The sequence below is a fragment of the Sceloporus undulatus genome, chromosome 5, assembly GCF_019175285.1.
Source record: "Sceloporus undulatus isolate JIND9_A2432 ecotype Alabama chromosome 5, SceUnd_v1.1, whole genome shotgun sequence".
Classification (NCBI taxonomy): Eukaryota; Metazoa; Chordata; class Lepidosauria; order Squamata; family Phrynosomatidae; genus Sceloporus; species Sceloporus undulatus.
In genome coordinates, this window is record NC_056526.1 from 116,794,833 (window position 1) to 116,812,714 (window position 17,882).

At 37.8% G+C, this 17,882-nt stretch overlaps 1 protein-coding gene across 4 annotated transcripts in view; it reads left to right on the forward strand.

Annotated features, from left to right (window-relative positions):
* KLHL5 (kelch like family member 5) overlaps positions 1 to 17,882 on the forward strand; it is a 58,981-nt gene that overhangs the window by 30,604 nt on the left and 10,495 nt on the right. For all 4 annotated transcript variants that reach the window (XM_042469443.1, XM_042469445.1, XM_042469444.1 and 1 more), the window contains 4 exons: positions 1,362 to 1,544; positions 6,988 to 7,124; positions 10,989 to 11,185; positions 15,643 to 15,855. In XM_042469443.1, coding sequence (XP_042325377.1) covers positions 1,362 to 1,544; positions 6,988 to 7,124; positions 10,989 to 11,185; positions 15,643 to 15,855 — 730 coding nt within the window. The remainder of the gene's footprint in view (positions 1 to 1,361; positions 1,545 to 6,987; positions 7,125 to 10,988; positions 11,186 to 15,642; positions 15,856 to 17,882) is intronic.

The following is a 17,882-nucleotide window of genomic DNA, read 5'->3' on the forward strand; positions in this document are numbered from 1 at the left end:
CAGTATTCATGGGGAAGGGGCTCCTTATAACCTTTCGGAAGAGAGGAAGATGCCTCTCAACAATACTTACTGGAACCTTGGCAGTCACTAAGCCATCTGCTGTTCCATTTCTAACTGGTGTTGGAAGATAAGCTAGAGGTCACTGCTGCTTTCCTTCTACCATCCACCCATAGATCTTCTTAATAGGCTGTTAATTTTGAAACCTAATTATGATCACATAAATGCCAGGGCCATTAATTGCATCTTTGCTGAACAATTAACCACTTTCCCAGGCACAAAATATTCATTAGCATGGTGCTTCAGTTGACTTGAGTGAGATGTCTGGAGCTTGTAAAATGATGCTTGTCATTTGGATATGTCTGCAATAGAAATGTTTCAATTTTGTGTACTCTAGTCATTAAATGGGTAAAATATATACTAGATTGTGAAGAAGTCTCAGTCTAGTTATTCAAATTAATATATTGTCCCATGCTCTAAAACTCTTTCTCCCCACTTGTTTCTTTATTCATGGTATTTATATGCTACCCCATAACAAAAAGGTTGTTAGGACATCTCACACAATAAAACAGCTTATAAACTACAACAATCAGATAATACCCCCAAACTTTACAGTGATTAAAGCTCATAATAAAAGCATTAAAACTTGCTTGTTTATACAGATATTGTTTTAAAACAGTGGGGCACCTCCCATTAAAAATTTAAATTAAGAACACAAAATACATTTTTTAAAAAAGTGTTGTGTTGACTTCCTGTTCAGGTCACACCTTGACCTATAACACTTTGTTATAACTCCACATTATACATTGCTTTTATCCATTGATGCTTGAAAATGAAACAAATAATATAGACACGGTAGACTATAGAAGCAATTTGCTGTGTAGACAGTTGTTGCTGAGAATGCCAAAGAAACAATGCTTTTAAAACATTTTCTCATAACATTCACTGTTAGTAGCGTATCCAAAGGGAGAAGAAATTGAAGCTGTATAAGATTCTGTCGAAAGTGCATAGAAATGAATTAATACCCTATTAGTCTAAGATGTATACAATGTATTTATTATTTTACATATACAGTACAGTATGCTCCACCTTACCCACAATGTGTGTAGAAGCTGACATATGTTGCTGTGTCCTTCTGTGTCCTCACAACAGTAATGAAAGAAAGTGACTGCCCCAGAGCCACCCAGGTGGTTTCATGTCTGAATGGGAACTTAAATTTATATCTCCCAAATTCCGGTTTAGTACTTTAACTGCTATACCACACAGGCTTTCAAATAAGAGTTGTGTAAATATTTTCAAATTAATTTTTAAATTCAAAACTGTTACTATGACATTTTTTGAATGTGTATATATTTTTCTTCTAGGACTTCCACTAGCAGCCAGACTCTGGCATCTTGTCATACAATGGAACCCTGTACATCTGATGAATTTTTTCAAGCCCTCAACCATGCAGAACAGACCTTTAAAAAGATGGAAAATTACCTGAGACACAAACAACTGTGTGATGTGGTATTAGTTGCTGGTGATCGACGCATTCCTGCACACAGGTAAATGTGCATGTAACCCCTTAAAATACAGTTTGTTTCCAGAACTTACTATTGTACTTCATGGTCTTTTTACATCATACATATGGGTCTGCATACCTGTGCATAGCAAGCTCTGAGAAGCTTCTGATAAGCTCAGAATTTAATGGTAGTCCGCATCTCTCCTCATAAAGGCATGTGTGAGAAGCCTGCTTATTTTTTTACAGCTGGAACTCAGAAAGAACCTCTAGCTGGCTTTTTTTCTTTTTTTCTTTTATTCTACTCCTCTCATTTTTGTCCTTTGTTCCTCTGTTTAAAGTTTCATTGGTGATAAAAAGATTGTTTGTACCAGAGGCCTGTAACCTTATGTGTCCTCTTCAAACAATGCATTGTTTGACAGTTGAAAGTCTCCCTGGCTGACAACTATGATAAATGTCTATTATACTTGGGGAGCCTCAGAAATCTGACAAACGTAACATTAACCTCAGCTTTACGTGGTGATCATAAAGATTCAGTCCATGGAAATGTGTACAGCTGCAGTGGTACTGATAATTTGTAAATAAACTTAATACTTTGCTCTGGGCAAAAGATTTGAGAACACTCACTACCAAAACTGCTACACTTACTTCAATAGTTGAATTGTAGTAGTTGAATACTGAATTTTCACAATAATCAGTTGGCATACTCCATAATGAACCTTGAGAAGAGGCTCACAGGAGTAAAAGAGCCCATAAAGAAAAAGAAATCAATTCAAAATTTATTTCAATCATAGAGCATCAAGCAAGGGAGGAAAAAAATAGGGGAGGAAATATTATGATGTTTTATTGAAGAGATTCCATTACTTTCCATACTTGCAGTCTCTCCTTCAGAAATGCTTGATATAAAATTTTCACCTGTGGGACAAGATGGCAGTCCAGACATTCAGGTTTTCAGCTCAGGGAGAAATGTGTGAAGATTCAGTGCAGTCATTGCATAGTGTCACCATTCATCTATTCCTAATTAGAGAAGTAATATTCATCCTACTAAGACATCTCCTTCAATTTCAAAGATACTGCTCTGAAAAGTGACACCATAAACGTTCACTGTCTGTATATCATTTGTATGAGTTAGTGTTCTTCAGCTTCTGCCAATATGAACTCTGCTGAAGTCTAGCAATCCTCCATAACTTGTTTCTTTCAGACTTTTATCAGCAATTGTTTCTAGGGTGGAAACGTTTAGTGTCTCACTCCAGGGGCAATTGATCCCTGTTGCAGAGTTCAGGCTTTGCCTCAGCCACCAGTAATCTAGAGGGTGGCTGCCAGCCAAAGTCTCCAAATCTTCCTCTGTTTATTTCTGTTTTGCCCTTCTTGGTAATTCTCTGATGAGGAAGGGGACTCAACAAGATAAGGCTTCATAACTTCTTATTTTGTAGAGCATCACCATCCCTAGCATTAGGATCTCTATGACTGTTGTGAGTTGTCTGCATCCTTGCACAATTAACAATGATGATCTAGTTGTAAGTCCTGCCATAAAAAACTCACCTCAACACAGAGCTTCGCCTCATTATCAGTCATGGCCTCCATGACTTTGGACTTTGCCTTCCCTAAAAGACCTGTCAACTCATTCCTTCTGTTGTGCTCCCTTTGAAAAACTCCCTTGAATGACTTCTGTGATTTCTGTTCCTTCTCCATCTGTGATAGCATCACCTTCAGTTACTACTTCAGTTACTACTATTATATCTGCTGTCTCAGCTGCTCCTTTACCATCTGTGATGCAGACAGTATCCTTGGTCCTATGGTGGACCAAGACCTCCAATCTCACCCAAGAAATACTTTTTGCTCCATTGCAGCCAATACTAATTTTACCTTCATATCCCTCCATATCCACAGATTCCTTGCCTATGGATTCAAGCATCCATGGCTTAAAATATTTAATATATATATGAATTCCAAAAAGAAAATCTTGATTTTGCCATTTTATATAATGGGCACCATTTTACTATCCATTGAATTTAATGGGACTTGAACATACACAGATTTTGGTATCGGCAGGGGGAGGCTGGAATCAAACCCTAGTGGATATCATGGGCCCACACTACGTCAACACATGTTAGGGAGATCACTACTTGGATCTCCACATTCAAGGAGCATGATGAAAGCAGGAGTTCAAAATAAAATTGGTTGATGAAATTCCTTGCAGTATTCTAGGCCTACAGGGCATTCCTGCTGTTCATAAACAGAACAGTAGTTCTTGAGCAGTGGACAATGCAACAGTAGTTTGATACCTGAACAATATCCTAAAAGTTACTTGTCTCAGTCTCTGTGGTATTGCTGCATTCATATTCACATCTACCAGATAGAAATTTATTTTGTAGAAAAATAAAATTCTCTTATAGATCAACTGGGTGATGAACCCAGTTGTTGTTGTTGTTGTTAAATCATCACCATCATCATCCTGCCTTTCTCCCAATGTAGAGATTCAAGGTAACTGACTAGAAATTTAAAACAGTACAAATTTTAAAAAAGCAAAATCTTTTTAAAAGTATAAATTTAAAGTTTAATTTTTTTATAAAGTTAAAAACACTGCAGATTAAAAATTATAAAATGTATTAAAAACAATGTACAAATCTTAACATCAGAATTGCACAGCATTTGAAAGCCCATCCTTCATCAGTCTGAAAAAGCCTAATGGCACAAAAATGTTTTTACCTGCCATGAAAGAAGAGCTATCCTAACCTCTCTTGGGAGAAAGTTTCAAAAAGACTGTCTCTCTTGTTCCCACCAAATGAGCTTGAGAAGGTGGTGAGGGAAGGGTCTCTCTGGATGGTGTTAGTACTCTAATGGGCTCGTAAAGGGAGATACAGTGCTTCACTCAAGCCATATAGGTTTTCCTGGGTCAAAACTAGCACTTTGAATTGTGCCTGGAAACAGACTGGCAACCAGTGGAGCTCTTGCAACAAAGGAGTTGTGTGCTCCCTGTAGCCACTTCATTTAACAATCTGTCTGCAGCTCTTTTGGCCACCTGAAATTTCTGAGCACTTTTCAAGGGCAGCCCCACATAGAGTGCTTTGCAATAATCCAAACAGGATGCAACCAAGGCATGTACCACCATGGTCAGATCTTACTTCTCCAGGAATAGACACAATTGGCGCACAAGATTGACTTTTCTTGAAATGCAGGAATCCCCAAGGTAGACATGTCAATTTCACAAATGACAAGGCAGTTACCATTCCACTGTATCAGGGAAGGAGTATGGTATGGGGGGGGGTGTTTCTGTTTCTCTGGGCAGAATCACTTTACCCTTTGCAAGACAATCTTACCAATGCAATTGGACTGCATATTTTCTGATCAGGAGGAATGTCATCTCTTTCAATGTTCTATCCATCATGTATTTCCAGTTTCACTTAATTTTATGATCGAGGGATTTTTCTTCTTGATTAAAGGATATTCAGCAGCAGGTACTGCATTTATTTCTGTGGCTAGAGTTTCCATTGTTTACACTGGCGGATGGTAAAACATTTTTGCAAGGTATTCAGAATCTATACCCACATGTTCTGGTGATGCCTCCTCTTTGGCATTTGTGGATGTCTCCCTCAGTCTTCATCAATCAAACTACTCTTTGGGCCTTCTACTACAGCTTCTTGAAACCTTTTATTGTTTACAGTTGACTGTTTCTGTTTCTGTTTTGACTCCACAAGTTACACCAATGACCTTTGTGCACTAAGTGCTGATCCATATTATGTAGCTGTTGCCCAAAGTAGTACCTACACTTCCTTTTTCTCAAGACATGGTATTGCTTACCTTCTTTCCAAACCTATCCTCAGTTCCAGAACATTTCCTAAATTCAGCGGATGTTCCTGGAATAGTAACATTTTATATCAGCCCAACTGCTTCTTTCAGGCAGTTGGAAAGACTATTTGTGTGCCCTTCAGGACCTAAGAAAAAGGATCAACCTGTGTTTCATAAAACGGCCATAAAAACTATGGTACTGTTTTACCAGTTGACTAAATTGCCATCTTGTGAACTTATTCATAGCCATTCAACACAAGTAGTACTGTAGTTTTCTTCTTTGACATTTCTTAACAGTAATCTTTCCTAGACTTAAGCAAAGACTTATGTGGGCTTAGCACTTCATCTTTATTTAGCACTACCATATTGATACAAGGGCCTAAGGTGATGTTTCCATTGGTAGAACAGTGTTGTCATCAGTACTGTTATGATGTGCCACCCACCAGTCTCACCTTGGATAAGCTTGCTGCTTTATTTCCATGTGTGTGATGTGCAGCAACCACAAAGAAGAAAAACAGATTGGATGTCTGAAACTATTTTTTGTTGAGTGGTTATTGGTGTATTCATGTAACCCACACACCCATCCATCTGCACATCTGGCTGATTATTTATTGTTATTCATGTAATACTTACATTACAGTTTGAATTTTCCCCCTAGCAATTGTTCAAGACAAAGGTTTACTCAGAAAAGATCATGTTTCAAAATCAGTACTAATTTCTCTATCATTTCACGAATGTTGGGGCTGTTGCATACTAGTTGTGACGTTTCTGTACTTGATTACTCTTTTTTCTTTAGTTGACTTTGATAATAGTGGCAAATCAATGTATCTATCTCCAGTATTTAACCTTTAGTGTTGCTTGAGTAGCCAAATGATAACATCCAGATACAGGGGCAGTGGCGTCACTTGGGTTGGTGTCACCTCTCCCCCCTACTCCTCTTCTCATACTACGCCATACAGAATACTTAGTAATGTTTTTTGTACTAATATCACTCATAAATCATAATTCCCAAATATCACTGAATGTAACGGTAGTAGTTGTGACAGACAACAACTAGCAAAAATAAAATTATGCATTTAAATTAAATGCATTTACCTGTACATAGTTTCATGTGATTAGTTTTTTTAAAAAATTAAAATTTAAAATTTAAATGTATTTTAAAAAAAACCTGGGACCTCTCTCCCATTGAGCCTTGCCCCACTCACACTCTTTTGAGCATTTTAAAGGGATGCAGCTGAACTGCACAGACCATTTTTGCCAAAAGGCATATGTTTGGGGAGCAGTGGTGTCACCCTCCCTTAGTGTGTCTGTCATCTGGTGTTGCCCACCCTCTGTTATTGACACCTCTGCACAGGAGAGGAAGTGCTTGGGAAAGCTTGCACAAGCTTGCAGAAACCCTGATGCTTGCAGTACAACTCCCTCCCCCAAAAACCCCTCAGTTGTATTTCACCTCCAGTCAGGGTTTTTTGGACAGTTTTTCTTGCCAGTCTGGAATTTTTTTTTAACTTGGTAGTTTTCTCTGTGTTCTTTAAAACTGTAATGCACTGGAAAAATTAAGATTGACAAACATTGTTTTGTAGAGAGAGTCAATAATGAAATTGTTAATTAAATTTGAAGTAGGCTTCCTTCAAGAGAAAATAATAAGGAGATAAAAACATGATAAACTGTTAAACTGACTCTTCCCTTTCATGTTGTCACAGATTGGTGTTGTCTTCTGTCTCAGACTACTTTGCAGCCATGTTTACTAATGATGTAAGAGAGGCAAGACAAGAAGAAATCAAAATGGAAGGTGTGGACCCAAATGCATTGTTGGCTTTGGTGCAATATGCATATACAGGTAATGAAAGTGGCTGGTAAAGTAATCTAGTGTCCGGTATTAGGTTACTATTAACCTAATTCCATCATGATACTCAGAGGTTGAGGAGTACTTCGTATATGCAATTCAGAGGCTTTCCCCTTCTCTTTTTTGCTTGGTGAAATCTCAGCTTCACATATTCATATTTCTTGTAACTTGAACTAGCTGTGATTCACTAAGGAAGGAGTGGTGTGATTGGGGTGGATAAATTGCTGACAGCAACAACCCTCTGGTTGTATGTCTCTGCACAACAAGATATGAATGAGCTTCATATGCAGTCTCTTTGTTCTTTTCTTTGAGCAAACCATCCAATATGGTTGGATGAAGTAATGGGTTGAATTAATGGCTTCTCACAAGCCTCAATATGAAGCTGTATCATGTGACTTGTATATAATTTCAAGTTGATAACCATAATTTTGTGGTTTGAACTTAACAAGAAACTATAGCTAACTGAAGACATTCTGGCTTTCTTACAGGCTCTTATAGAGAAGAGTATGACAAGGTTCCTTGATAGTTAAGCTTCTGTCTGTCTGACTGATTCTTTTCTTTTCTTTATAAATTCCTTTCCTTTCCGCTAAGAGTGTGCATTAAAGTCACAACACAAAAACAGAACAGAAATAAAGCATTCTTTAAAAACAGATTAAAAATAAATTCAAAAAATAAAGCTTTTAATCTTATCCAAATGCAGCTATTGTAAATAGCAGTAAAACTGCATTTCAGGGATTGTTAGGAAATAGAGTGAAATGAAACTGCCTGGTCATATAACTTGTGATATGAATCTATGCAGCATTTAGAATACTGGGTGCATTTCAGGTTGCTCCATCTCAAAAAGGATATTGTGCAGTTGGAAAAGGCATGGGAAATCATAAGCAAAATTGTCAAGGCATGGGAGCAGTTTTGCATCCTTGACTAGAATGATGTAAAGAAGCATAAGAATGAGAACTACACAGAGCAGTACTATATCAGCTACAGATTCTGTTAATATAGAAGTAGAGGGAACAAGAATCACAAAGGATCTGGCACCTGTCTGGGGCAAGAACTTTAAGAAAGTAGGTGTCTAAAATGGCAGATCTGTGGGCCGTACTTGCCTGCATGTGCAAGTGCTTAGTCCCCAAAACTAAACTGGTCTATAATTTCCATCTCTCTAGGAAAAACCCAAAGTGATGTAATTTGGTGATGGTCTATGCCCCACTACCCAAGTCTCAATTGTGAGATACTAACTGTAGATAAGAAGTGTGTGTGTGTGTGTGCTCGCGCCTTCAAGACTCATGCCAACTTAAAGCGACCTCATGAATTTCTAAAGAGTTTGCTTAGGCAAGAAATACTCAAATGTGGTTTTGGCAGTTCCTTTGTCTGAAATATAGGCAACAGCACTTTCTATTAATTGATGGTCTCCCATCCAAATACTAACCAGGCCTGAACCTTTTTAGTTTCCCAGATCTTACAGAAACTGATACCCTTAGGATATTTAGGCCCTGAAGAGAAACTTATGTCTAAAACATACTGCAGAAACCATCCAGTTTGAGACCACCTTAATTGCCCGGGCTCAGTGCTAGGGAATCCTGGGAATTGTAGTTTATTGCGGCTCCAGAGTTCTTGAACAGAGAAGGCTAAATATCATACAAAACTACAGTTCTCAGAATCCCCTAGCACTGAGCCAGGCAGTTAAAGTGGTCTCAAACTAGATTATATACACACACACACACACGTAACAATTGGTGTTAACAATTTGGGGTTAACAAATATATATATATATATATATATATATATATATATATATATATTTGGGGTGACTTTATATATATGGTGTTAACATTTGCTGTGAGGGAGGCAAAACTGCTACCAGTTATGGAGAGGAGGAAAACCCCTTGGCTTCATAACTGGCAACCACAGCATAGGATATAACATGCTATGCATAGGTCAAAAAACAAAGCACCAAGACAGAAAGAAGGGACAACAGCAAAAAGCACAGATCTCTGGCCTCCTGAAGAACTTTCCTTCTGGTCTGCCAGGGTCAGCCTCACTCCTGGATGAAGTAATACAACAGTCCAGACCTCTGAAGTCCAAAATCTCTTAAAGGGCACACTTTAAAGTAAGAGGTCTGTAAGCTGGAAAGTGGGCAAGCACTTTTGCTTTCCTTTCACCCCACTTTTATTCTAAAGAGAGGTTCCTGCTGGAAGGAAAGAACCTGGCAGCTTATGAAAAGGGCCTAACACATTTGAGGCTTCCTTCATTGACAAAAGATGATTGTCCAACTTGAGAACGAATAGGACCCTTTTCTCTATGAAAGCCATCAGCTCACATAGAAAACATTCAGGCACACATTAATCAGTTGAAGGCCAAACTAACACAGAAATAAAAATCAGTTGTCTAAGAGACAACTTTGGAACTGCAGATCAGTTGTCTGTTAGCCGGTCCACACCTTCAAAGTGCTTTATCTTTTTCACCATCTGCCTATCTGGCTTCCTTAGCCTCTGCTTTCTTATTTGGAACTACCATACTTCCTACCCCATATATTTTATAGTTTAGAAATGGCTGGACGAGAGAGCAGGTTGAATTCACACTAAGCTGGTTGAATGTAACTGCCATTGAAATTAATAGAAGTTACTCATGTGTAAGGCAAAAATGTTAGGCCAAAAAGTCACCCCAAAAAACTGGGTCAACTTATACATGGGTCAATACAGTAATGCTGGGCAGAGGAGGAGGATGGACGAACTCTCACTCTTCAGTGTTCCTTCACCGCCCAGCATTTATTAGAGGAGAGGGACAGGAGGCTGAGGAGGGCCAGATGACAGAGGAATGTCCTCTAGGCTCCTCTGCCAGGTGGCTTTCTCCCAAGAAGAGTGCCAGGTGGCCGGGGAGGAAGAGGGTGAAAGTTTGCCCCTCAAGACTCCACCACCACCCAGCTTTCTCCCAAGAAGAGGACCAGGAAGCAGAGGAGGAAGAAGGGCAGTCTCTGTCACTGCTTGTCTGCCTGTTCTCAGATATTTGCAGCCAACTCACTTCTCTCTTCCTCCTCCTCCTCTCCACCTTCTTTGAGGATGTAAGTGGGCCAGGTGCAGACAAACAAGGGCAAGCGGGTGGCAAAGCAGGACCATGCTGAGCCCCAAAGTTTAACCTTGACTTATCCACAGGTCATGTCAAATTCCATAACCTTTGCTCCAAAACCTGCCCTTGACTTATACATGAGGTCGATTTATAGTCAACTGTATCATGGGTGTCTTTTCCCATTGTTTTCAGTGGAATGGAAGTTCCATTTCTAGTCTGGGTCCAACCTGGAAAGTTTTTGTTTTTCTTCTTAATATTCTAGCATGTGAATTCTCCAAAGGAAGCTAATTGGCAATATATTTATGAAAACAAAAGAAACATGATTTATAAAATTCAGAGCCATTAATGTGGTGTCAGCCTCAACATTGCTTGGTTTAAAATGAATTAGATAATTCACTGAGAAAATGTCTGTAATTGATTGTTAGCCATGGTCACTATATGAAGTCTTGTTTCATTATCTTTTCTTTTCTTTTCTTTTTGGGACTAACGCCCCCAGGAATCTCAGCCATGGTGGCTGGAGATTGTAAGAGTTGTAGTCCAAAAACATTTTTGCAGTCCAAACTTTTCAAAACTCTGACTTCATGTTTAGAAGGAGGGAACTCTGAGTGCTAGATGATTGTGTGTGTGTGTGTGTTTTAAAAGTGATGAGTGTTACTTCATTCCAAACTTGCAGTCTTCCTGGTTGGCATACTTTTGGAAATGGAAGGCCAGGCTGGATGAGCACTTGATCTGATTTAATTGGAGTCTACTTACGATAGTATTATTTCCTAAGACTTCATCTTTTTCAAACTACTTTAGGTCGCCTTGAATTAAAAGAAGATAATATTGAGTGCCTGCTATCTACAGCTTGTATTCTACAGCTCTCTCAAGTTGTAGAAGCTTGCTGTAAGTTCTTAATGAAACAACTTCATCCATCTAATTGCCTTGGAATCCGCTCCTTTGCTGATGCACAGGGTTGCACAGATCTGCACAAAGTGGCTCACAATTACACCATGGTAGGTTGTTTATATATGCATCTGGTCTGTTTATTCCAGTGCTTTTTCATATCAAAGGTTACAGGAGGGAGGATACAAATCGTTTCCTGTATCACAGAATCTGGTCTTTGGATGGGTGGAATTGTGTACATTTAAGATCATATAGGGAGATCTTATCTCCCTGCATGAACATTCTTTAAGATCAGTCAGGGGAGAGCTTTCTTTTAGTCCCACCACCATAACAGGGACATTTGGTGAGGATACAACAGAGAGCTTTCTTGGTTGATGCTCCCAGGTTCTGGAACGCCCTTCCTTGGTTGGACCCTTCCCTGCTGTCTTTCCACTGGCACTTAGAGACGCACTTGGTTATTAATATGTTGCTGCAGATAGAGCTTTTAATGGGGAGAGAGATGTTTCTATTATGATGTAAATGTGCTTTTAAAATTGCTTTTAGCTTGCATTTTTGCTCATGTTTTTAAATAGAAGCTTGGTTTCACTGATTTAACCTTTGTATTTATTTATTTAGCTATACTGTATTTTTAAATGAGCCACCTTGGATCCCATGCTGGAAGCAAGAAAAGTGGGGGCTTGTTATCCACTGGGGGTTGGTTCCAGGACCCCCAGTGGATAACAAAATCTGTGAATGCTCAAGTCCCATTAAAGACAAGGGCATAGTAAATTGGTGTCCCTTACATAAAATGGAAAATCAAGGCTTGCTATTTGGAATTTATACTTTTTTTGGGAATATTTTCAAGCTGTGGATGCTTGAATCTGTGGACAAAAAAAATCCATGGATAAGGAGTGCTGACTGTACTTGATAGATAGATATTAGTAGGTGGAAGCTGCCAGTACAAATTCTGGCTCTGCCATGAACTATTCAACCTCAGTTAAGCAGCTCTCTGCCCATTCTTTCCTTGTATAATATGAAGATAATAAAACTGACTGATCTTTCAGAGCTACTGTAATGATTACAGAGATGAGGTATATGAACTGCTTTGACTACTTACACAATGAATGATAAAACTCTTCAAGATGATGGTGTCAAAAATTAGTATATTAGCTACAGTTGTATTAGTTTTAGAGCTAATTTTTACAAGCTGATTGCATGCAATGTTCTGCCATGACTTTTGTCTCATATTCTTATGATACATTATTATTAAACAATATAAATTAGTCCTAGATGTTCTCATGGCTTGGTAGATACATGGTGAAGGCCCAAAGAAGATGGGCCAAAAGGAGTGGCCTCTGGCCACTTTGGGGGCATGGCATTCAGATGACACATAAATAAATAATTTATGGTGACGCCTAGAATTCATCTGCATATTTTAGGCATAATCTGCTGTCACAGTTTCCAAGTACAAATCACTCAAATTGAGGTAATATGGTCTGCCACTACCTCTTTGCCAACACAGAAGGGAAGATGAAAGAAAGCAGGATTTTATACAGTTTACTGAGAGCCAGTATTCTGTAGTGGTTTCAGCCTTGGATTATGACTCTGGAGATCAGGGTTCATATTCCTGCTTGACCATGAAAACCCACTGGATGCCCTTGGACAAGTCCTATTCAACCTCAGAGGAAGCCAAAGACAAACCCCATTTGAACAAATCTGACCAAGAAAACCCTGTAATATTTTCACCTTAGGGTCACTATAAGTTGGAAATAACCTGAGGACACACAACAACAAAATACAGTTTACATATATTATCTGTGTGAATTCAGAATCCATATTGAGAGGATTTGCTCACTTTCTATCAGTCTTAGATTTCCCTAGACTAGGAGGGAGTAAAATGCAGCCTGTGGGCTATATGAGGCTCTTGTGACCCCAAACTGCAGACCCTAAATCCACCGAAAGCCCACAGATCCAATTTTTTTACATGTTTTGCCAGTTTTCAGGTGATTTTTTATGAGAAAACTGACCAAAGCAACCCAAAATCAGCCACAAATTTGGTCATTTGCTTCCCTTTCCTACACAGCCTCCATCCCCAGCCCCCCCCCCCCCACAAAAAACAAAAAAAATCAGCCAAAATGGGAGCCTGAAGTAAATTGGTGTCACTCCCTATGCACCCAAATATAACAACACAGCCTGCCTAGGGGTGAGGAGGGAAATGACCACATGCCCTCAGCATTTGCTGGACTTCAATTTCCCTTATTTTTCACTATTAGCTTTCCTGGCTAGGGCTGATGAGAGTTTAATTTCAGAAGCAACTGAGAGGTAATATATTCTCCATCTCTGGCAAAACAACAGCAAAATCAACAATATTACAACCAAATAAATATTATTAATTGTTGTTGGTGTGCTAGAAATTTCACCTTAGTAACTTTGTCTGCAAGCCATTCTTTCTGTTCTTCCCACGCATTCCCGATCATTTGTCTTGTTCCTTTTGTATATTATTGATGCCTCGTTTCCCCGTCTATTAAGCACTTGAGAAGTTATTGAGATGTCTTCCAATAGTTCCTTGAAGCTATGGTTGCTGAAATCACTTTCTTGAAGCTATTGACACTGAAATAAAACAGTGACACCATTCTGGTCTTTAATAGTTTGATGTGAATAAAATTTAAATTAGATGGATTTTAAAATGTTATTTCCAAAGTAATTAGTTGTGGTAAATGAATTCTTCCCATGGCCTCTTTTTTATGTTGCTTAGATCCAACAGAGACATGAAATTGAATTTTAGTAATAATGAGTAATACGGAAGACTCTACTTTGGTTTGAAATGAAAGTTGCCATGGAAACACGACAGAAATGTGTAGTCCAATTGAATCTTCAATTAGAATAAATCCCCTACTAATTTCATTTGCTTAAAAGCTGCTTGAAAGGAAGAGAAATGTTAACACTAAAACGGCAGCCATTTGATGTTCATTCTTTAAAAGTACAGTAATATGACTTCAGGGTACCTACCCACAATTAAACTCTGTAGCTTATTAAAAACAATGAAGTATGTGTTGTGTTGCAAATAGTGGCAAGTTCAGAAAAAGCACAAGGTTTGAGCATATGTACATCTCTGCATCATGTTGCTTCTCCTGACGGCTTTTGAAATGTGGCTGTGATTAGTATTAACCTATATAGTAAATTTGAACTGGCCTTCACATTTTCATTGCATCTGGTTCATATTCAGTCTTATCAGTCCAATTTAATATGGAGAACAAAGACTGGAAACCATTTTCAACCACAGGGCCAAATTCAGTTTGAAAAAGGTTTTTAGGGGTCACATTTCAGTGCTGGGCAGGGCCAAAGACAAAAGGAACAAAAATACCAGCATACTCTGGCTTTAATCTTTTACTTCCAGTAATTAAATCTTACAAGAAGAATTCCAACCTTTAAGAATGGGGAAAACCAATACAAAATTTGGGAAATGCATCAAAAGGTGATACCAGAGAGAAAGGATATCCCGTAGGGCTGGATTCAGCCCCAAGGCCTGAGGGTCCATACCTCTAGTGTAGGACTTTAAGATACATGTACCTAAAGTACTGTATCAATTTTCTTTAAAAATACCTTCTTTTAATACTTGTGTTGACTGATTTTAATAAAGACTTTGTGATGAGTTCAACTATGCAACCCATATTTAATTTTAAATTAATACAGCTTTATACAGAATTCGGATAATTTCTCAGTGCTCCCTGGAACTAGGTATTTAGATCTTTGAATGAATAATTTCCAAGGATTCCCATAAAGAAACAGGCTTTTCTCTAATCAATGCATTAAAAGAATTTCTTGGCATAGTATTATTTCATATAGTAGGTCTGGAAGGATCTGTAAAAGAGCACTCTGTCACTTCAGCTTACAAATGGATATTACAGTACTTCTGTATTTAAACACTATGTGGTATGTTAAATACTTGTTTTGCATTAAATTGTTTTAAGAAATAAGGTTTATTTATTACATTTTGAGAAGCAAAAAACTAGCAAGAACAGACTACATTTTGTCAAACGAAGCTTACGGTATGTGCTTGTATAATTTACAGACTTTTAAAGTCTATACAGTGGATCCTTGTTATACGCTGGGGTTTGGTTCCAAGATCTCCTGTGTATAACAAAATCCGTGTATGCTCAAGTCCCATTAAATATAATGACATAGCAAAATGGTGTCCCTTATTAAAAAAAATGGAAAATCAAGGTTGGATATATGAAATTTATACTTTTTTTGAATATTTTCAAACCGTGAATCCATGTATAAAAAATCTGTGTATAAGAAGGGCATTTATAGTTTTCTGAACTCCTTTTCCAATTATTCTTTTTGTGACTCTCTGATGAAGCAAGGCATCAGTAAGAAAGGGATGAGGATGAGAGATGACAAAAATGGCAGTTCCCAAAGTGTAGTCTTTGAATGTGGATGTTTCCTTGGTTGCACAAAGTGAAGGCTGGATCTCATGTACTGGTCCACAGTTAAATTTCACAGGTTCCTGATCTTTAGTCCATTTAAGCCAAACATTGTGGTAACTTGTTGTTGTTGTTTTTAATGTGTGTTTTGAACCTTTTAGGAGCATTTCATGGAAGTAATCAGAAACCAAGAATTTTTATTATTACCTGCCACTGAAATTGCAAAACTTTTAGCAAGTGATGACATGAATATTCCTAATGAAGAGACCATCCTCAATGCGTTGACTACATGGGTGAGACATGATTTGGAGCAAAGAAAGAAAGATCTCAGTAAACTCTTGGCATACATCAGACTGCCACTACTTGCACCACAGGTAAAGGACTGCAACCAGTACAGCTGTTCATTTGTTTTCTTCCAGCTAATGATCAATATTTTAAAGTAATATCTCTTGGTTCTCCTACCTAAACAGTTTGCAAATGTTGTCTAAGTTACACATTGAAATTGGGGCTTCAGATTAGTAGTCTTTCTTCTGGCCTTGGCATGATACATATGGATTCTGTTCCTGTGCAGTTTCGCTTTAGATCTTTTAGAGCTATTCTATTTTTTTAATTTGTTAAAATATTTATATCCTGCCCTTTATCCAAGAATACCACTATATCCAACACTTATCTCAGCAGAAACCCAAAGAACCAAAACAAAACACAGCAGTAATGTATGTAAATGCAAAAGTATATTGCAACTGTTATGACAAATAAATTATCATATTAAGGTGACCATACATATGCATGTGCTATCTCATTATTTTTACAATATTATTAAACTAATTCCATTTAAAAGTATATTTACTTAGAAAGGAAACATACAATGTTACTTATATCATAGTTATGCAAATAAATTTCCTATCCCAACAACAGATGTTTTTATTCTCTATAACGGTCTTTTCCTATAATATTGCTAATACTAGCTAGCAAGTATTATACAAAAAGACCATTTTAGAGAATAAAAACATTTGTTGTTGGGATAGGAAATTTATTCATATAACCACAATATAGATAATACTGTATGTTTGTTTTCTGTGTATATAAGCCTAAATGGAAGCAAGTTATGCATTAGTATACTGAAATAGTACTGTATTGTAATCATATTGAGATAGCACATGCACATATATTGTTATCCTTAATATGATAATTTATTTGTCATAATAGTTGCAATGTATTTTTGCATTTACATACATTACTGTAATATATCTTTGCATTCTTGTACACTGTTGCTGTTTTTTTGTTCTGGTTCTTTGGGCTTTATCGAGGAATCTCAGGGAAGAGTATAATAACATCAACTTTGGAGAATAGATAACAATAACAGTAATTTTAAAAGGCTAAAAATATATTAAACCATTTCTCACTTAAAGTCAATTTAAAACCTGTTAAATGATTTAAAATAATGCGAACCATAGCATATGCATAAACTGAATAGAGTAAGTTAGGCCCCAAAGGCTTTAATAAAGGATTTGACTTGGTGTGGCAGAAACACCAGTGCTGACTAGGCCACCAAAGGAAGAATATTCCATAACTGAAGATTTTGTCATGAATTCCACCCCTCCTCCCTCCCATATCAGCCAGATGGACCTACTGCTTAGTTATATTTTGATTACCACAGTCAACCACAACCCTATGCTTCAGGTGATCCCTTTTTCAATGATGATAATAATATGGATACATTAACACAATTTTTAAAAGCCAATTCAAATGAAAAAAATGCTCTTGGTGGCAGATAACTCATGATACCATCTGCTGCAACCTCTGGAGGACCATGGCAGATCTTGGCAAAATATGTTCCCAGTATGCATCTAACAAAATTAACGATAATGGAAGAACTAAATAAATTCATTCTAGATAACAATGAAATAGAAATACTCAAAGAATTCCCATGGCTTGGATCAGACATTGATCAGAATGGAGATTGCAGACAAGAAATCGGAAGAATAGGACTAGGAAGGGCAGCTATGAAAGAACTAGAAAAGATCCTAAAGTGCAAAGACATAACACTGAATACTAAAGTTAGGACCATCCAAGCCACTGTATTCCCCATCACCATGTGTGGATGTGAGAGGTGGACACTAAAGAAAGCAGATAAAAAGAAAATCAACTCATTAGAGATGTGGTGCTGGAGAAAAGTGCTGAGGATGCCGTGGATGGCCAAAAAGACAGAAAAAATGGATCCTTGAACAGATCAAGTACTAACTCACCCTGGAAGCCATGATGACTAAATTAAGGTTGTGGTACTTTAGTCACACCGTGAAAAGGAAAGTGTCATTAGAAAAGGCAATGATGGTAGGAAAAAGTGGAAGGGAGCAGAAAAAGAGGAAGATTGCAAGCCAGATGACTGGACTCAATGAGGGAG